Source organism: Chaetodon auriga, chromosome 19, assembly GCF_051107435.1.
Source record: "Chaetodon auriga isolate fChaAug3 chromosome 19, fChaAug3.hap1, whole genome shotgun sequence".
NCBI classification, from domain to species: domain Eukaryota; kingdom Metazoa; phylum Chordata; class Actinopteri; order Chaetodontiformes; family Chaetodontidae; genus Chaetodon; species Chaetodon auriga.
Genome location: NC_135092.1, coordinates 4,325,444 through 4,345,682, shown reverse-complemented (window position 1 = coordinate 4,345,682; position 20,239 = coordinate 4,325,444). Strand labels below are relative to the sequence as shown.

General features: G+C 42.2%; 2 protein-coding genes across 3 annotated transcripts; both read left to right on the top strand.

Moving 5' to 3' along the window:
- The first annotated feature begins 320 nt into the window (after positions 1 to 320).
- Positions 321 to 6,099, top strand: txnl1 (thioredoxin-like 1). Its single transcript, XM_076757220.1, has 8 exons — positions 321 to 598; positions 1,975 to 2,071; positions 2,673 to 2,846; positions 3,071 to 3,193; positions 4,082 to 4,151; positions 4,332 to 4,504; positions 5,603 to 5,707; positions 5,806 to 6,099. The coding sequence occupies exons 1-8, from the start codon at positions 501 to 503 to the stop codon at positions 5,833 to 5,835; spliced, it is 870 nt and encodes a 289-aa protein (XP_076613335.1). The 5' UTR covers positions 321 to 500; the 3' UTR covers positions 5,836 to 6,099.
- Positions 6,100 to 9,288: 3,189 nt separating this feature from the next.
- On the top strand, positions 9,289 to 18,808 carry nars1 (asparaginyl-tRNA synthetase 1). Of its 2 annotated transcripts, none has more exons than XM_076758082.1 (15): positions 9,289 to 9,497; positions 10,693 to 10,775; positions 10,919 to 10,984; positions 11,457 to 11,549; positions 11,677 to 11,766; positions 12,369 to 12,447; positions 12,567 to 12,637; positions 12,945 to 13,031; positions 13,881 to 14,102; positions 14,931 to 15,130; positions 15,710 to 15,845; positions 16,079 to 16,192; positions 16,703 to 16,834; positions 17,362 to 17,493; positions 17,717 to 18,808. In XM_076758082.1, the coding sequence occupies exons 1-15, from the start codon at positions 9,455 to 9,457 to the stop codon at positions 17,846 to 17,848; spliced, it is 1,680 nt and encodes a 559-aa protein (XP_076614197.1). In that variant the 5' UTR covers positions 9,289 to 9,454; the 3' UTR covers positions 17,849 to 18,808. The 2 variants fall into 2 exon arrangements, with proteins under 2 accessions (XP_076614197.1, XP_076614198.1); XM_076758083.1 differs by having other exon boundaries at positions 9,294 to 9,476.
- The last annotated feature ends 1,431 nt before the right edge of the window (positions 18,809 to 20,239 follow it).

The following is a 20,239-nucleotide window of genomic DNA, read 5'->3' as shown; positions in this document are numbered from 1 at the left end:
TAGGAGGACTGATGAAAGAGGAGACGAGGAGGCACAAAGTAGAGAAGTGAGAAGAGCCCGGTGCGTCTCACCATTTATCCTCGATGGGAGGGACTAAGACTCGAGGAAAAAACGCAATTTTGGGAAACGCAGATGCAATTTGAGAGACTTGGGATGTAGCAAATGTCAGTAACAGTACTATCCAGTTTTAGACATGTTGATTTCAGTTTTTTTTCTTTATACTGTGGAGGGCAGTGAAACGTGTAGAGCGTCTAAACTGCCTAAAAACACAGAAGAAGAAGGACAAACCCCGCCTTTCCTGTTGTCTGTTGGCCAATCAGGAGTCCACGTTCTGTAGCGGCTCACTGTAACTGCAGTGTGGCTCGAAAATAGGACAGCTGGTTAGCTAATACACTGACAGAAAGCTAAAAACACAACACTTTTTATCTTTTAGGTTTCCCAGTTTCCTGTCGTGAGCATCACCAGGGTAACTAGCTCGGACCACAGTCGCAGACTATACCATGGTCGGTGTTAAAGTGATCGGGAGCGACCCGGACTTTCAGCCGGAGCTAGCGGCCGCCGGCTCCAGGCTCGCCGTGGTAAAGTTCACAATGGCTGGGTAAGCTTACCAAATCGGCTTCGAGGCCGCGGAGCTAGCTGGGCAGAGCTAGTCTCTCCTTTCAGCGTGGGAATGGAAAAAATGTGTTTCTGAGCTCTTCGTTCAGCTGTTTTGGGAAGCTGACATGAAATTAATGTTAAAGTAATGTGACAGGAATAGATTTAATTGCTGGGAATGCTAGGCTAGCATGCTATCGTTAGCAGGCGTCAGCTAACTAGCTGGGTCGCTTACAATGACATAGCAGTATTACAGTAACTTGGCTGCTGATGTGTTCCAAGATTTGTTGATGTGTTGCTTAATCAAACGGAGAACGGGCCAACACTACTAGTCTGCCATCGTCACCGGGGAAAAAGTAGCAACGATATTACCAATATAGCAGAAATCCATTATATTTGACTCCCCACTGTAGCCAGCTCTTGTACCGCTATACCTGAACTGTTAACTCTTCGATTGTACTTGGTGCGAAGCTCTGATGTGAGTCTGTGGGGGTGATGAGTTACATGAAATGAAAGCAAATCGCCGACAGTTTTGAGAACAGGTGAAAAATACCTATTCTGTTTACAACCTCTAAAATTTTAAATTTTGCTGGATTTCTTTGGTAGCAGGTGACAGTGTTAATAGATTCAATGCCTTGTGGGATTTATGAGAGTTAGGCAGAGAAATGATCCAATTTCACGATCTAGTTTTAAATTGGGGTAAGAAGTGATATATATATATATATATATATATATGTGTATATATTTATGTATATGAGATGCCACAGTGGAAGTTCTTGAAGTATGAAACATCAATGGCAAGTTTAACCAAAAGATCTCCTGGGTTGATTTTGCAGATATTTTGTGTTAACCAACACATCTGCTGATAAACTCAGCACAGGGGTGCCATAGATATCTTTAATTTGGAAACAATGTCTTAATTACATAGTCTGTCCACCAGAGAGCACTATAGCGTTTATTTTCATCTGTATGATGTCTTTCCCAGTATATATCTTGTTCTGGTTATTATAAAAAGAATGAGTCAGTCAGTCAGATTGTTTAAAAGTGTGGCAGTACTTTTTGCACAGTAACTAATTTGTGTTCATAGCGCAGAGCCTGTCAGAGACTGAAAACTGTAATGACATTACAGACGTGGTCAGATTCTTTTTTTTGTTTCATATTTTTTACCTGAAGCACTGTCAGTCACAGCAACAGCGCAGGAACCTCGAAATGTTCACTTTACTATGAAACACAACAGATGTACAGAAGATCCTCACATCTGAGAGCTTGAAACTCTTTTTTACTTGATCAATAACACTTCAATCGTTGTCAGTTCCTGTAAATTAATAGACTTGCTGATGAATTCACTAATCACTAATACACTCTCCTCTACCTCCTCAGGTGTCAGCCCTGTGTCAGAATAACTCCAGCTTTCAACATGTTGAGTAACAAATACCCACACGTCGTCTTCCTTGAAGTAGATGTTCATGTCTGTCAGGTAAGTCTAATCTGCAACATCCACTGCTTGGTTTTCATCCAACAGTCCCAACACAGCTGGAGAAAAGATTCAGGAATAACAGTCGCTGTTGAGCCTCTTTTCTCTGAAACCAACATGTAGTCTTGATATTATTTTTAAACCATCAATAAATTATTGTTTGAATGACAGAAAAACGTTATTTCCGGTACGTGCTGACTTGCCCAAATGAGTGAAAATGATCATTAAACAGTTGTACTAAATTGGTCTCATGTAGCACACCTATTTTGAATGCTAATGTGTAATTGCCTTATCTTACATAAATATTTGAATAGAAAATCATTGCAGTTTTTAAATACCCTCCTATCCTAATATCATCCCCATGGACTGTCAAATGGTCTTGTCACTTAAGCATACAACACTTTTAAGGTGGGCACACAAACTGTGCGTTGCGCCTGCCATGCAGGTTCACTAGTCTTTTACACCTTTGTCTCAAAGAAATCCAGGGAAAGCCTTGATTTGGACTGTTTTCAGCAGCAGATGAATCCACATTTGTATCACTAAGTGTAAACAAGGTTTCAGTGATCCAAAGTTAATTTTACAAAACCTTTTCTCCTTTTCTCAGGCCACAGCAGCAGCCAACAACATCTCAGCCACACCAACCTTCTTGTTCTTCAGGAACCGGGTTCGGGTGGATCAGTATCAGGGGGCAGACGCTGCAGGTCTGGAGGAGAAGATCAAACAGCACACAGAGAACGACCCGGGGAACAGTGAGGACTCCGACATTCCAAAGGGATACGTAAGTGGACGGTGTTCCTGTTCCTGGTGTTCCTCTCTCAGTCATGTGTCCAGGATTTAAAATGAAGCTTTCTAAGTTAGTCTCCCCACTGCTCTTGCATTTGTTTTGCATTACTCTGCGCTATCTGACAGAAAAAGAGGAGAACACACATAATCTGTGTCATGAATTTGGAAACAGAGAGGGCAGTATGGAAGCTGATTTTGTCTTGTTTGCTTTCTTTTCAGATGGACCTCATGCCATTTGTCAACAAAGCCGGCTGCGAGTGCCTCAATGAGAGCGACGACTGTGGCTTCGATAACTGCTTAATCAAAGACTCCTCCTACCTGGAGTCTGACTGTGACGAACAGGTACGAGCTGTTCACTCGAACAATCAGCAGCTTTTTCCACTCCATCCAGACCCATAGGTTTGCCTGTAAACTCGACACTGAATTCTCAACTCTGCCGACCCACATCTTTTCATACGTTTCTGAAACCAGTCCGTCTCCCTCAAAGTATAATATCTCAACTTTATGAATTAATCAAGTCCATCCAAATCAGCGGTCTGGATCCAGTCTTTACAGTCCGTGACTTCATTTGTTGTGGGAACGTAGTCCAAACTACTAGGCGTTCTCTGCTAAACTGCTCACATAGCTAGCTGTGCTTTGTATAGTGGGAGCAAATTGAAGAGTTCTATTAACAAGCAGGAGAATGAATCGAAGGTGCTCCTGGACTCGTGCAATGGAGTATGTTGTGTTTATCTTTCAGGGCCTTCGTCCTGTGTTTACTCGCTCGCACAAAAAACACATCCGGCCAAGTGAAGAGAATGTTCTCACGTGGCTTGTTGTGCATTTTGACTTGTTTCGATTTTCTGTGTGAAGAGAAACCCAACCGAGGGCAAAATACACTAAATTCACCAACTCATCAACTGAATTGAATCAGAGCAAACAAACTATTGGTGTGGAAACGACTTAAAAATGCAGCATATCACTCAAGATGGCATCTTCGTATTATACCTTAAATCTTGCTTTGGGAAAATACAAACATGTTTTCAGCACAAGTTGGTGCCAACATTCAGCACTTGACAGGCTTGATATCCAGCTCCATGTCAGAGGGGGAACTTTTCCTCCCCATCACTTCAGGACAAACTTTCCATTTCTGCCCCATGGTAGCTGATTGTGCTTTCTCAGTTTGCCTGGGGATGCGTTTAATTTGATGGTAATCTGTCTAACATGCTTCAATCCTTTAATCTTGTCTAGTTGCTGATAACTATCGCCTTCAACCAGCCTGTGAAGCTCTTCTCTATGAAGCTACAGTCCTCAGACTTTGGTGAGTTGTTCATACAGTTCTGCACTTCAGTCATTAATCTCAGTCTCTCATCTGGATGTATTGCAGTAAACATAAATGTAAGTTTCCTGATAACTAACATCATGTCTTTTGCTCCGTCCTTCCTTCCTTCTCCCCCTTCCTCCTTCCCCTGTCTCATTTTTCCATCCTTCACCGTCTCAGCCCAAGCCCCTAAGGTGGTGAAGGTGTTCATCAATCTCCCCCAGTCGATGGGTTTCGACGATGCCGAGCGGAGTGAAGCCACTCAGACTCTGGATTTGGCTGAGGAAGACTATAAAGATGATGGTTTGATTCCTCTGCGCTACGTCAAGTTTCAGAACGTACAGAGTGTTACGGTAAGGACCAGATTAGCAACATCACTGCTGTAACATAGCCACGGTTTGGCTCGAGACAAAGTGTCAAACTGTGTGTTATACATATTGACATTTATTTTAAAAGGACCTTGTGCAGAATGCAAAGAAGAGTTCATACTCTGTCCACATAAGCCGAGGTCCTCACAATCTCACAAGCAGCTTTGCACAACAGTCGTCATTTGGGCCAGTTCCGCCTTCATTTTGTGCAGTAATAAATGAAACGTTCACTGCTTGTTCAGCTGCTCAGATAATGCATAGATTCATTCATTTCCCACTGCTCAGCAAGAGGTCATGGAGAAACAAGCTGCATTCACTCAAACTGCAGGTTTGTTTATTCGATCATTCATTCATTCATTTGGAAATTTGATGGCACAGCTGCATGTAAGAGATATGTTCAAACGGTTACAATGTATTTCTCAACACTGGGTAACATTACAGAAGTGATTTAGTTTGCTTATCTGTAAGGATACGTAAGTTGGATGGAGATAACCCCAATCCCAGAGTCTTTAAATATTCTATGTCTGCTGATGCTGAGTCCAATCCAGTATTTACCTGGCACTGCTGCCCGGTGCATATTAAAGTTACAAACTGAAAATGAGATAAGATCAAGCTAAATTCATCTGAAAATAAGTGCTTGCACTGAAGATACTCAGTGCAGTACTCCATTTTGTATATGAACATTTGATCAGCTTCTAAACTTTGATGGTTGTTGTAGATTAGAGTACTCAGCAGTATATATCTTAAACTAGCTCCACCTAAAGCTTTACATTGAAGTACTGCTCACTGCTTATATAAATAATAATGATCCAGACATATGTTAGTATAGCAGGGGTCATTCTGCTGTACTTCCGCTGTTGATACTTTCAGAAAATTTCGGTGGTAATATTTGAAAAATCCCAGGTTAACTTTATACCGGGGATTCTAAGAGGCTTGATGCAGTGGGCCCTGATCATCCACCACTGCATGTCTACCAGGCAAACATGGTGCCAGCGAAGCCATTAGTGCTTAAAAAAGTCTAAAAAAAAAAACAGAGTTTGGCATGTTTATTGATGGTACTTTGTTTTTGTTCTTTCTCACCAGTTGTTTGTCAAGTCAAACCAAGGAGATGAGGAGACAACAAAAATCAACTACCTGACATTCATAGGCACTCCAGTACAGGCGACCAACATGAACGACTTCAAAAGAGTATGAACCAGTCACAACAAACTCCATTCATTTCCATTCAGGTTTGTCTGTAAGTGTGCTGTTGTCATGTGTGATCGTTCTATTTTATTGCTGTGTAGGTTGTGGGAAAGAAAGGAGAGAGTCACTGAGCAGGAGAACCAATGGGAGGATGAAAAGAAGAGGAAGAGGAGGCTGCAGATCCATCCAGGACTTTCCCTCTGCCAAAGCTGCCACATAACTCTGTTGTCACAGACACATACACACATGTACACACACACACATACACACAGCCTCCAGCTGACCTCCTCAGTCTCTGAATGAATTCTTCATCTGTGGAGAGTTGGTCTATAAATCATTTGTATTGTAATTCTGATAAAAATCACTGTAAATAAAACACAATCCTTTTTCAAAGGGATGTGCGTCATGACTGCTCTCTGTGGGAACCAGTGAGTGCGGCGCTGGTAACAGTTCATGGCTGCTCACAGCGCCTTGGCTGTTAACTTTATCACCAGGCTGCACAAAGAAGGGAAAATGTGTACATGTACGACCCTGTATGTACTATACACACAGTAAAAACCCAATATGATAAAATCCATTCAACTAGAGGGCACCATAATTCATATTACAAAATCAAACCAATGAAATTATTAATCCCCAACTGAATGAAGAAAATTTGAAAGTAAGACGGGTCTCATGTAAGAGCGTCAGAGTGATTTCTGTGGGTAGCAGCTAAAGATCAGAAGGATCCACTCTCTTTATGTTAAAGCATATCAAAACTGGCAATAAGTCATTAAGTTCTTAATAAACTGGCAACAGCACATCAAAGAAGATGCAATTGATGTTTTTGTGATATCTGAAAATCTGAAAGAGGTCGCTCTTAGTGATGAACCCACAGAGCTCCATAGTGAGTTTCAGCTGGTGGACAGAAAGCAACATTTAGCAGTTTAAGAGACAGATATCAAAGGACTTGATAGAGACAAAAAAAAAACAGCAAAAGTGTGAATATTGGTCTTCATCAGGTCAACTAAAAAACATGACTCCAAATAAATGCTAATGTTGCTCTATAATATTTGGATGCGCAAGTGTAAGCAACAGTTTGCCACATCAACTTAAAATGTGACTATTTATATTTTTTATTCCTTAATATAGCCCAATATCACACATTCACACCAAGGGGCTTTACATTGTGTACAGCATATGATACCAACAGTCATTAAACCCTCAGTTAAGATGTGTCAGTGATGTGGTCACAACTTGTTTCCAACGCTCCCTCGCACTGCTGGAGCCGACGGCTTTGGCTGGAAACGAGACAGACATGAGTTGAGCTGAAGTTCCTTTCTGTATATTTTGTACATCAGAAAAAGTCCCTGGTCCGGGAGATCTCTTTTCAGTATCAACACAATCATCATAGTCGCAGTATATTACAATGTTCTCTGTTAATCATTTCTATTGACATTAACATCATTAACATGAACCAACTGAAGACCACATCCAGTAGCAGAGAAGTCTGTGTGAAAAGGCATAATTGTCTACATCAAAAGCAGCACATTCCGCAGAAACTCAAGCATTATTTGGCTGAAGAAGTAGGAGTGGAATAATATTTTAGTTTTAGAAAATTGTCCATCTGTGCATTTGAAATAATAGGTAAAGAGTTTGTTTTGTTTGTTTTTTAATTCCCACTCAATGAACTAAGGTGCACTTGGGAGTCAAGGGCCACAGCTAATGAAAACATGAAAGAAGATTCCAATGCACTCTTAGTCCTGAACCAGGACTTTTTTAATACTTTTTTTGTGAAAGATTTTTAAGCTCTTTGTGGTTTAGCTTCTTTTCATGTCAGCAGATTTAGTTTGAGGACCTAAAGAAGACAGGACTCCAGGCAGCTCCAGCTGATCACTGCTATGCTGGACCTGAAGATGTGGCCTGTGATCTCTGCACTGGGAGAAAGCTGAATGCTCCTAAATCCTGTCTGCAGTGTCTGGTTTCTTATTATGAGCTACACTTTCAGTCGAACTTAGACTCCCCTGCCTTTGAAAGACACAAGCTGGTCAACCCCTACAGGACGCTTCAGGAGAACATCTGCTCTCATCATGGGAAAGTGATGAAGATCTTCTGCTGCACTGATCAGCAGTGTATTTGTTACCTCTGCTCTATGGATGAGCATAAAGACCACCACACAGTCTTAGTCTCAGCAGAATGAACTGAGAGACAAGGAGAGAATCCAGCACAGAATCCAGGACAGAGAGAAAGATGTGAAGCTGCTTCAGCAGGAGGTGGAGGTTATCAACCACTGTGCTCATAAAACTGTGGGGAACAGCAAGATCTGATAAAATTTTCGTAGAAACCTTGCGGAGGGAACGTACGAGGTGCCAGGTGGGCTACAACCTTCTGGCCCTTTTCTGTTTCAGGATGATAATGTTGTGGTCTATCTCTGTCCAGTCTGATAAAGCTGCAGATGTCCAGGCGCTTAAACATGATTGTTCCAGTTTCGATATTGCTCACATCCTGTTTTACTGGAAATGGACTTTTCTGATAATCAGCTCACTTTCACTTTTCTTTCATTCAGCTTCGGGGGGGGGGGCCTGCTGAGCTGCACAACTTCATATTTGCTGGGTCGATAAAATAATTGTGATGATATAAATAAAAACGTGGTAAAGTGTGGATTTTCGTGGTGCCAGGTGTGCTTCAACCTTTTGGCCCTTTTCTGTTTCAGGATGATAATGTTGTGGTCTATCTCTGTCCAGTCTGCTAAAGCTGCAGATGTCCAGGCGCTTAAACATGTTTGTTCCGGTTTCGATATTGCTCACATCCTGACTCACCCCTCACAGAGCGGGTGACAGTTTTACTGTAAATGGGCTTTTCTGAGAATCAGCTCACTTTCACTTTTCTTTCATTCACCTTCGGGGGGGGGGTCCTTGTGGAAACTGTGCTCTGGACTTGATGCTGAACCATTCAGAAAGCACACCAACCTGACATCAGCTGTGATGCGGATGACAGTTGTCATTTCTGCGAAACCAGTAATCACCAGCTAGAAATTTCACACGTTCACCCGTGGAAAACAAACTAACAAACAAACAAACAAACAAAAACAAAAAATGTGCTTAATCCTCATTCACATGCAGATCAGATCTTATCAGATCATCTGGCATCAGTGAGCTTCAAGATGGTGCAGCAGATCACTGAGCTGAGGAGAAATGCTGAACTGGAGCAGCTCTTACACACAGGGGATCACAGAAGGTTTCGACACAATTACACCTTGCTGTCACATCTTAGTGAAGCTACAGACTTAACCAGCATCAAAATCAGTTCTCTGTTGTACACTGAAGATGTGATTGCAGCTGTATGAGAGATCAGAGATCAACTACAGGACATTCATAATGAGGAATGGGCCAAAATCTTGAGATTTTTTTAAAAGTAAACGTAAATGTAAATGTTTTATCGCCACAGGCAGAACCGAAGACAAGAGGGCAATTCTTACAATATTCATGTCAAATCATAGCAAGCACCAATCAGATTTGACTTTGTGGAAGTGACGTTTCACGTAAGCCAATCAGCACCGGTGAACTGCACGGAAAGGACATTGCAGCCACGCCTCTTCCTGCCCTGCTCTGTCATACAGCGTGTTTCGGCTGGGCTGATGCAAAGTTGCGCTTACGCTGCACTGGGGATAGCACCACCACCGCCAGTCGTTTCTGGGGTTTAATTTCCATTTTTTGAATAGAAATTTTTTCTCTCCCCTCCTCAGCGGACTGTCATAGTACCTGGGCTGACATGGCGACGGAGATAATTACAGGTGTGGATCAAATCTCAGTTGGTAAGGAAGAAAATTAGCTCAGCCAAAGCTAGCCAGCTCGTGAGCTAGCTCTCAGAGACGTGTGTCTTTCATATTGCATCAGTTGCTGTGATTTTAGCAGTTAGCATGTTGATACACGCTGGTATCATGGTATCTGTTTCTGAAGGTCTCTTTTTGGGTATCCTTTGTAATAGAGCAGGTTTACACAGTCAGCCGAATGCGTGCCAGTCTCAGGTTAAAGCCAGAGCCAGACACAGGGAATTGTAGGCTAACCTTTAGCCATGACAGCTGTCAGTTTGCAATGCTGCAGCTAAGGGGCTGCGCCAGTCACTTCACTCGATGTATGAAACCGGCCTCGCTCTGTAATTGTATTGTTTTTTTTGTAGTCAACGGCTGATGTAATACTATCAGCACGATCGCGGCCTCTAACGTATTTGCGCAATTTACACGAAATTAGTCACTTTTACTTTCATTTCTCTGCGTGGTACCATGTACAGGGTCAAGATAGCCGGGGTCCACCCAGAGATACCTACGTTCGTTTATGTCTGTCCCAAGCAAAGAGTTAAAGCCTGCTGAGCTACACAACTTCATATTTGCTGGGTCGATAAAATAATTGTGATGATATAAATAAAAGCGTGGTAAAGTGTGGATTTTCGTGGTGCCAGGTGTGCTTCAACCTTTTGGCCCTTTTCTGTTTCAGGATGATAATGTTGTGGTCTATCTCTGTCCAGTCTGCTAAAGCTGCAGATGTCCAAGCGCTTAAACATGATTGTTCCAGTTTCGATATTGCTCACATCCCTCACATCCCTCACAGAGGGGGTGGCAGTTTTACTGGAAATGGGCTTTTCTGAGAATCAGCTCACTTTCACTTTTCTTTCATTCAGCTTCACACTTTGAGCAGTGGGGGGGGGGGGGGGGGGGGGGGACAAAAACACAGTGTGCTTAATCCTTATGAGTAGCCCAACATGGCATTTTATTTTCCCTGGCCAATTGTGCAATCTGTATTGTTGAACTTTGATAAATGTGGTAATATTCTATATTTTTATTAGTGTCAGCACATACCATGGAAAGCCAAAACCAACAGTATGCGAGTCAGTGAAGAAGATGTAAATCTATAATCTATAATACTTTCATAACACATCTGCAACAGATGTTACACAGGTACATTATATGACCAGGAGGAAGTGCTGTTTCTCACCCTGCCTCTGTTTTACAGGTGAGGTGTATGTGTCAGACAAATGTGGCAGCGACCAGGATGGAGATGGCACAGAGCAAAAACCCTTTAAAACTCCTCTCAAGGTAATTTAGTTGTATGCAGGCAGGTGTGGTTTAAAAGAAGAAGAAGATAATGAATTGATAATTGTTCCAGTGGTTGATCCAGTTGCACTAAGATGTCATTGTCTCATTGCATCTCATTGTTTCTAATGAACAAATCCTCACAGGCTCTGCTGTTTGCTGGGAAGGAGCCGTTCCCGACCATCTACGTAGACTCGCAAAATGAGGAAGAGGTTGGTTTAAGAACATCTTTTTCCTCATCTCTTAGTTTTCATGTTAGTCCTCATCATGTCGCCCTGCTGCATACACAGGAGAGGACTCTGCCTTGTTTTGGATAGAAAAGAAAGCCCCTCTTCGCTGTTTCCTACACAGGTTTTATTCCAACCAGAGCTGCAGCATTCATTTTCACTGTTAAGTCTACCCTCTTTCATCTTTCACTTGAATGACTTTGTCACTGTGGTCAGCTGCTTAGTGCAATAAAAACCTGCAGAATCAGGTCATGACACCAGTAGATAATCAATAAATCACCTGAAGTTGACGAAAAAGTAAAGAGAGAAGGTGATGAGTAAACATTAAACTGTAATCCACCGACGCTGTGTACCACAGAAGAAACCGACATACTTGCTGCTCTTATTTAACATTAATTCATTGAATTTATCTTGAATTTGTCTCTTCATGTTTGAGTTTCTTGTCTCTTCTTGTCAGCGTTGGACAGTGATCTCTAAGACGCAGATGAAGAATGCAAAGAAGGCCTTTAACCGTGAGCAGATAAAGTGTGATGCCAAAGACAAGAAGGAGGTGCGTGTTCTTCCTTTCTCTTCACAGCAGCTGCTGTTAGAGCAACAGAAAACAGACAGTTTGGTTTCTGAGAAACTCCATGTTTTTACCCGTTTGTTTGTTTTTTTACTCCATGTTTGTTGTGCAGGCAGAGGACATCGAGAGGAGAGAGAAGAACCTGGAAGAAGCCAAGAAGATCGTCATTGAGAAGGACTCGAGCCTGCCTGAGCCTGACACCGTCAGTCATTCACGTTTCATATTAGTCGTAATGCACTCGTTGAGTGTTGATGCACATGAACTTTGTTTATACTTGTGTGCATAACTCATTAATGTTATCGTTGTGCTATATTATCATTTAAGACATTCTTGAAAAATCTGTTAAAATGTATGACAAGCGGTTTGTGGATGCAGTCGTTCAACAGAAGCAGCTCGCCTGGCTCGGGTGGTCATAAAAACATCTTCCTGTTAGCAGCCATAAAGCTCACTAATGGACATGATGGATTTTGTATATTTAATCTGTAGAAAAAACGAAAAATATATGGGAGCAGTGATTCCTGTCTTTGTGCTGAGATTACATTTAATGGACAGATATGAGGGAGGTGTCAATCTTCTCTTCTTATTCTCTGGCAGAAAGCAAATAAGTGTGGGATTGTTTTTGACCTTCCTCTCTTACTTTTACTTATTTTACATCATCTTTGTATACTAATTTTATCTGTTTTGAAAAGGGCAGTGTTAGATTTTTATGAACAGTTAGAGTTGAGTACATTTTTCTATATTCGTGCCTTTACTGGAGTTTCATTCATTGTTTGGTTAAAGATGAGTGTTAACTGTGTTTTGCAGGTTAAGATCCATCTGCTGGAGGCCAAGAGAGACCAGAGAGTCAAAGTGTTTGGATGGGTTCATCGCCTCAGGAGACAGGGTGAGGAGCTTGACACATGAAAACACAAATAGGTCCACATGTTCATCAACATCTTTCTACTGAGTCAAACTGCTGAGTTTGAAGACGGTCGTTCACTGTGTGGTTTTTCTGTCAAACAGGCAAGAACCTGATGTTCATTGTGCTGAGAGATGGAACCGGTTTCCTCCAGTGTGTCCTGACTGACAAACTGGTACAACTTAATAAATAACCATTTGACAGTTTTTACAGTGAGCTGCGTCTCTGTGCAGTCATTTCGTCCTCATTCATGTTATATTTGATGTTTGAAGTTTAGAGAAATGCAACTGAAATAAAGGTAGTCAGTTTCAGTAAGTGTTTTCTGAAATGGAATTCACTTTTAAATAAGAAATGTGACACAGAGAATAAAGTTCAGCCAAAAGAAAACATACTTTGAGTCCTCCACACTGGTCCTTTAACAGCCATGCTGTATGATGTTGAGGCTAACTAACGCTGACTTCTTTCCTTGTTTTGGTCTTCAGTGCCAGTGCTATAATGGCGTGCTGTTGTCTACAGAGAGTACTGTAGCTCTGTATGGGACCGTCACTGCAGTTCCTGAGGGGAAGCAGGTAAACGCACTTGCTACACAACAATCAAACCCCCCAGTACCAGGTTAGTCAGGAAGTGAGACACGTTTGCATGTGCTGTAGTAACCTGACTATTTGGGATCACTCTACCTTATGATACAAGTTACGATAAAGCACAGAGCTTTTTCTAACACACAAACGTACCCGAAGAGTCAAACGTTCAGCTGTGGAAACAATTTTCTTTTTTATTTCTAGAAGCTACTTCGTTTCCTTGAATGCAGTTCACTTGAATTCAGAGATTGATCCCTGTGTGAGGGTCTGTCTTGTCAACCCAAAGCTCTGCTGTCCCTCTGTGAAGTCTCTGTCCTGGGCACGCTCACATGGAAAAAGCTGATTAGAAACCAGCGAAAATTAAGAGGGAATTCTCTACCATGATTATGGAAACATATAACATATCTGTTACATATGATTGGAAATTGAATGTCTTGGGGATTTGAACTGTTAGTCAGACAGAACAAGACGTTTGAAGAGGTCACCTTGGGCTCTGGGAAATTTTGATGAGCTTTTTTCACAATTTCGTGACTTAGAAAGTCAGGAAATGTCCAAAAATATTGCAACAGTAGAGAATAGACAATGAACTGTTTGATTTAAAAGACAGATTAATGGATAATGAGAAAAATCATTTGTTTCAGCTAAAAATGAACCACAACTGAAGAGACAGACTTGGTTCTGTTTCTGTTAAGACTTAACAGTTTTGTTTTATCATCTTTTTCTAATGTCATGGGGTGAAATAATGAAGTTCACAAGATTCACAAGGCTTGCATGCTGAAACAGTGCAGGACGGGGGCGGTGTAAGGATGCTTTCAGTGAGTTTTTGTCTTCTGCTCCCAGGCGCCTGGAGGCCATGAGCTGCACTGTGACTTCTGGGAGCTGATTGGCTTAGCTCCGGCAGGCGGGGCCGACAACCTGCTGAACGAAGAGTCTGACGTGGACGTCCAGCTGAACAACCGGCACATGCTGATCAGAGGGGAGAACGTCTCCAAGATCCTGAGGGTCCGATCCACCGTCACACAGTGCTTCAGGGACCACTTCTTCGACCGCGGATACTACGAGGTGAAGCACACCAACTGAAATGACCACATTCTTTACGTATAACAAAGAGCAATGCACAAAACATTCAGTCAGACGGCTTTCCCAGGTGTTGGCCTTCACTTCAGTGGTGTGCGGCTTTTTCTTCTGATCCTGCTTTGGGTTCTGTGTAGCTGAAAAACTCCTTCCTAAAAAGCTATTTTGCCTATTAGTGAATTCCAAATGTGTCCTAAAATCTTTTTATTTGCTGCAGTGCAGTTTTTCTAGGGTGAACCCATTTGAGGCAGGTTTCCTTTTTTCTACTTGGTTTGAGTTGGCAACATGTTTGATCTGCAAATGTCTGCATGGAGCTTAGTTTTGTAATCTTTAACTGATTTCCTTATCTAATTTATTTGATGGTGTGAACAGTAAGATTTGGCTTTGGTAGCGTATTATCAAACATGAATGTAGTACCAGATCTGTTTATCTAATCCAAACCCCTTGTTGACTGAGTATGGACTTATCTTGAAGTTCTAATCCTTAAGATTTCTGTCAGACTCAAGTGTGGTTCAATACTACAGTAAACACTCCATGAGCAGCTACTTAGTCAGAAGAAGTGCAGCTGTACCTGTTTACAGTGCAGCCAGACAAACTCATGCAGATTTGATTAAGAAGTCCTTCAATGGTAAGTACAGGTGTGATGTGGTTTCAAGCTGCACACAAAAGGTTCCATAAGAGATGGATCACCCTGAGATCTAAACAAGTCCAGCTGCCTTCCCTGTCGAGTCTGACAGATGATACACGCTTTCAGTTTCAGACAGAGTGACCTCTAGATCACAGGCTCTTGAACCGCTGTTTGTTTTCTGGCTCTAGATCACTCCTCCGACCTTTGTGCAGACTCAGGTGGAGGGCGGCTCCACACTGTTCAACCTCAACTACTTCGGTGAGCAGGCATACCTGACACAGTCCTCCCAGCTCTACCTGGAGACCTGCATACCCGCCCTGGGCGACACCTTCTGTATCGCCCAGTCGTTCCGGGCCGAGCAGTCCCGCACCCGCAGACACCTGTCTGAGTGAGTATGGTGTTATTCTTATGTTAGCTGCTACTAGCATAACACATCCAAATCTTTGACCAAACTGTAAGAGGTCTAGTTGCATTGTGGGTAAAGCATAGGCAGCGTTTAGACAAGGAGGAAGAATGTGTGGAATTAAAAAGATGATATTTCTGGTTCTGCTGCATCAATTTTCATCCTTTTTTTTAAAAAAAACTGTCCAATCTAAGTCAGAGTCCAACAGTGGGTTGATCCCTCGGCAGCCTGAATGTAGTGTGACTTCCTTTCCGAAGCCCTCTAGCCTTCAACCACGTCACAGTAGTGGGTTTACCTGCTCACATCTGTGTGAACGCTGATAACACATTATAGGGAACAGCACAAGTGCACTGTGGCATTCTCACAACAGAGTGGGACCTTTATTAGCGCTGCTACTGCACAGCACAGTAAATCAGATTGCAAAATTATTATAAATGAGTAATATTGATTACACGACAGCCACTCACTGGATTTCAGTTACGCTCGTCCCTGTGCATCGATGAAACTCATTTCAGTCTTGTAAGCCTTCCTCACTCTGATTATTCATTTATTTTCCGTGCTCAGGTACACTCACATCGAGGCAGAGTGTCCCTTCATCACATTTGAGGATCTGCTGAACAGACTGGAGGATCTGGTGTGTGATGTGGTGGACCGAGTGCTCAAGTCCCCTGCTGCAGAGCTGCTCTATGACATCAACCCCGTATGTCGCGTTTTGTCCAATATACTTGATAGAACATTCATCACTTATACATGCTGATGACTGACACAGCAGCAAACAATAGCAGTGGTTGTAAACAATCTCACTTCAAGGTCCATTATGTAGCTGATCTGGAGCTTTCGATCACATGATCTTCATTAGCAGATGGAGTTAATATCTTGACAGCAGTGTTGATATTTTCTTTAATGCTGTTTTTTTTTTTTTTCTTTCCCCAGAACTTCAAACCCCCCAAGAGGCCGTTCAAGAGGATGAACTACACTGAAGCCATCGAGTGGCTCAGAGAACACGACATCAAGAAGGATGACGGCACCTACTACGAGTTTGGAGAGGTGACGACTGAACACACACACACACACACACACACACGCACACACACACACACACACACACACACACACCCATCAGAATATCTAACACACTCATTGTTCTCCAAACGAGTTATTGTCAGCAGCGCTCATCATGACACACTCCTTTGTCAGCAGTCGTCTTGTGAGTGTGTTGTTAGTTTTTGACGATTAAAGCGACGCCCACGTGGTTATTGATTGTGGCTGAATGTGATTTAGTTGTGTAGCAGGTAGTTAAAGAGCTCGTAGTTAAGAAGTTCAGTTGTTTTAATTGTTGAGTGTCTGTGGAGCTGCAGGTCATCAGATCCAGTCAGTAATGAGGCTCTCAGGTGTGTTCAGGCTCACCTGTATGCCATGGCTGTCAAGTGCAGCCCTACTGTATGTCTGAAACATGGGACCAACACGTACATTGGATTGTTTTTTTTTTTTGATTTTTTTTTCGAAGCTTGAGGAAACTGTCCCTCTAACTGTGTTTTATACTTGTCTCCCTCTCAGGACATCCCTGAGGCTCCAGAGAGGCTGATGACAGACACCATCAACGAGACCATCCTGCTCTGTCGTTTCCCTGCTGAGATCAAATCCTTCTACATGCAGCGCTGTGAGGAAGACAGACGCCTCACTGAGTCGGTACGAACCACTTGAATCTGTTTGAACTTTGGGCGAAGGTGTGAAAGCAAAGAAATGAAGGTTGTGTTTGGTTTCCATGAAGTTATGTTAATAAAAGAGCTTCACATACACAGTGATTCTATTGAATGCATAAATAAACATAGAGTCTGCAGCCATGCTAGTGACTCTGCCCAATGCTAACATGCTAATGTTTAACAAGTGTAATGTTTACTATGTTCACCACCTTAGTTCATCATGTTTGGCTGATGTCATTAGTTTGAAGGTATTTGGCCAAATTTCATCCATCCAACAGTTGAGACGTTTCAGTCTTGACTGAAATTGGTTGAACAACCGACCTGCCGACATCGCTCTAACCGAAATGGAACGGTAACCCTTGGAGCTGATGTGTGGAACTCAGACCCTGGAGCCTTAAAGTGAAACTCCACCTAAAGACAGATTTTGAGTGTCGCATTAAAGCTGTGCAAGAAGCCTTGAAGTTATGTTCTAACTGATGAGCTGGTGTGTGTGTGTCTTTGTCTGTGCTGCAGGTCGACGTGTTGATGCCAAATGTTGGCGAGATTGTTGGAGGCTCGATGCGTATCTGGGATGCTGAGGAGCTGCTGGAGGGATACCAGAGGGAGGGAATCGACCCAACCCCCTACTACTGGTACACTGACCAGGTAACAGAACACTGAGGGCTTCTTTCCTGTTTGGTTGGCTCTTTGGTGCAGAAAGGAACAACATTTTGTTCAACTGTATTAGAACTGAAAGGATTTTGATAATCAATTCATCATTTAAGTGAGTTTATATGAGGCCCCTTGCCTTACTGCATCACTGTGTTTTAGTAAAGCTTAGTGTGGATTAACAGGCTGCTGTGTGCGTGTGTGTGTGTGTGTGTTTCAGAGGAAGTACGGCACATGTCCTCACGGGGGTTACGGTCTGGGTCTGGAGCGTTTCCTCACCTGGCTGCTGAACAGACACCACATCCGAGACGTCTGCCTGTACCCGCGATTCATCCAGCGCTGCCGCCCCTGAACGCTGACTCGCACACGCACACGCATACACACACGCACTTAATCACACGCATTCGGACCTGGCATGTAGCAGCGCTCTGTTAGCCATAAAATATGTCAGTTCAAAATTGATCATATAACAAAGAATTCAGTTTTGTCCCTTTTGCTGTTTTACCTTCTGTAACCTCGTTAATTCTGAACAGGTAGAATCTTCACAGGAAACTGCATGATGTCTCACTACAGACAGTTCTGTAACCTCTTCCTCCTCATTCGCTCTGACTCGAAACCTTTCTGCCTCTGTTCATCTTGGCTGATTATTTAACCAGTAGTAACTATGAAACTATGTTTATCAAAGACAAAAGAGACACTTTTTCTGAAAAACGTGATGTCTTTCTCACAAGTAGGAGATGCGTTCTCATAATAACCAGATTTTCTTAGATGAATGCAGTGTACTTCTGTAGAAAACTTATCAAATTTACAAGAAGTGTCAGTGATCATTACAGAGTTATTTACGTGTCCATGATGTGCAGAAAGGAGAGTGTAAGCAGATGAGTCTGTGGATCCGACATCAGGCCTTGGTGATCTCTGTGTGTTCGTTTTGATGTTAAAACAGTAAAGATACGATCCATCCCAGTCGTGATTAATGCAGCGCTGCCACACACACACACTGTTGGTCCCATCATTGTACTGAGCAACCACCGCCCTGACTCCTGTTGGTGGGTGGCTGATGGTTATACTGTCACTGGTTGGGTCAAACTTCAAAAAAAGAAAAAAAAAAGCTTTGCCTTTGTGCACTTCTCTTGTATTTGGGAGCATTTGGGGATCATTTCAGTTCTTGACAGAACAGAGCCGGGCTTGGAAATGAAGGGTGGGCAGCAGCCTCTCCATCAAATGATTGTGATTGATGTCTCCAGTTCTCTGTCTGCCTCTTCATATGAAAATACTACTCAATAACTGCGGCTAATAAAATGATTCACACATGCTCGTTTGACAGTTTTTCCTTCAGATGGGATTCATTACGTCCTTGTTTTGATCATTCAGTTTTCCTTCCACACCAGACTTTCATAGACTCCCTTGAGTTTAAGTGGTGGCAATGGCAAAATCAATCACTCACCTGCTGACTATTTCATTTTCTACTTTATTTTTCTTTATCTTACGGCAAACCAAGTTCATTTATATTGTACCCTTTGAATATGAAGACGTTCAAAGTACTTCACAAAAGGCATTAAACGTGCAAAAAAAACATTTAGGGTGTAATTACAACTAAAAACAATGAAATTTAATAGAGACATCAGCTTAAGTTGTAGTTCCATCATTTTTTCCCTAAATCGGCATTATTATTTTTTTCCTTTAAGAACAATGTTCCACAGCCAGCTGTTAGCTTGCGGCTAACTTTATATTAGCATTACTAGCGTCCCACACAGGCAGCAACCAATCAGCAGCTGATAGGTAAAATGAGTGATGCTGCAGTTTTTCTAATGGCCACTAGATGGTGTTCAAATAAAACTTCCTGTTACAAGCATGGCATGAATGGAAACACATTGAACCTCTCTGGAAATACAAATAAAAGAAACCATCGCTGACAGTGGAGCGACATCGTCTCTGATGACAGACAGACAGACAGACAGACAGACAGACAGAGATGTGTATGTGAGGACTTCCTTCTTTTGGAGCTGGTGTTTTCATGCTTTGTGTGTATGTTAGTTTAAACACACTTCCTGTTTCCTCTTTGACTTTCCAACCTGCTTCATTCACAGCTTGAGATGTCAGTTCTAGAAAAACTGGTCTCATTTGAAAGAAACCTGAGCTGTTAACTTCCTTTAGGACAAACCTGCTCAAAGAAATGCTCTCCAGGAAGACAAACAATCTCTATTTGCCAACTGTTTGTGGCTGACAGTTACACAGACGGATTGAAAATCCTGCTGGTGCTGCTTTTATTTTCTTAAAAGTTCTGTCCTGCATGTCAACATTATCCACTCATTTCATTTGAGCAGACAGTTTTGTAGGTTAGTGTTGCTTCAGTGTTCTCAAATCTCATTTTCATGAAGCGGGCTGAATTCAAAGTGGCAGACTGTGTTAGCTACTGGAGCTGCACAGAGACGTCAGTATCTGAATGTGTTCACCCAACAAAATACTCTGTACCTGTATTCAGACAGAAGGCTGAAAACAATGTGGTTTCTACCAGAAAACACATTAAATCAGGCTAATGTATTTTCTAAGATTTATTGTTTGTGCAATATAATTAATAACGCAGTATATTTATGATATTTCCACATTCCTCATTCTGTAATTGTCATCTCACTCGCTGTTTATTTATTTCTTACCAAAATTAATTTTATGACCTGAACATTGGAAATAGAAACTGTGAAGACAGAAAAATGTCTCAAAGGGAGCAATCTTCCGATGGTGGTTC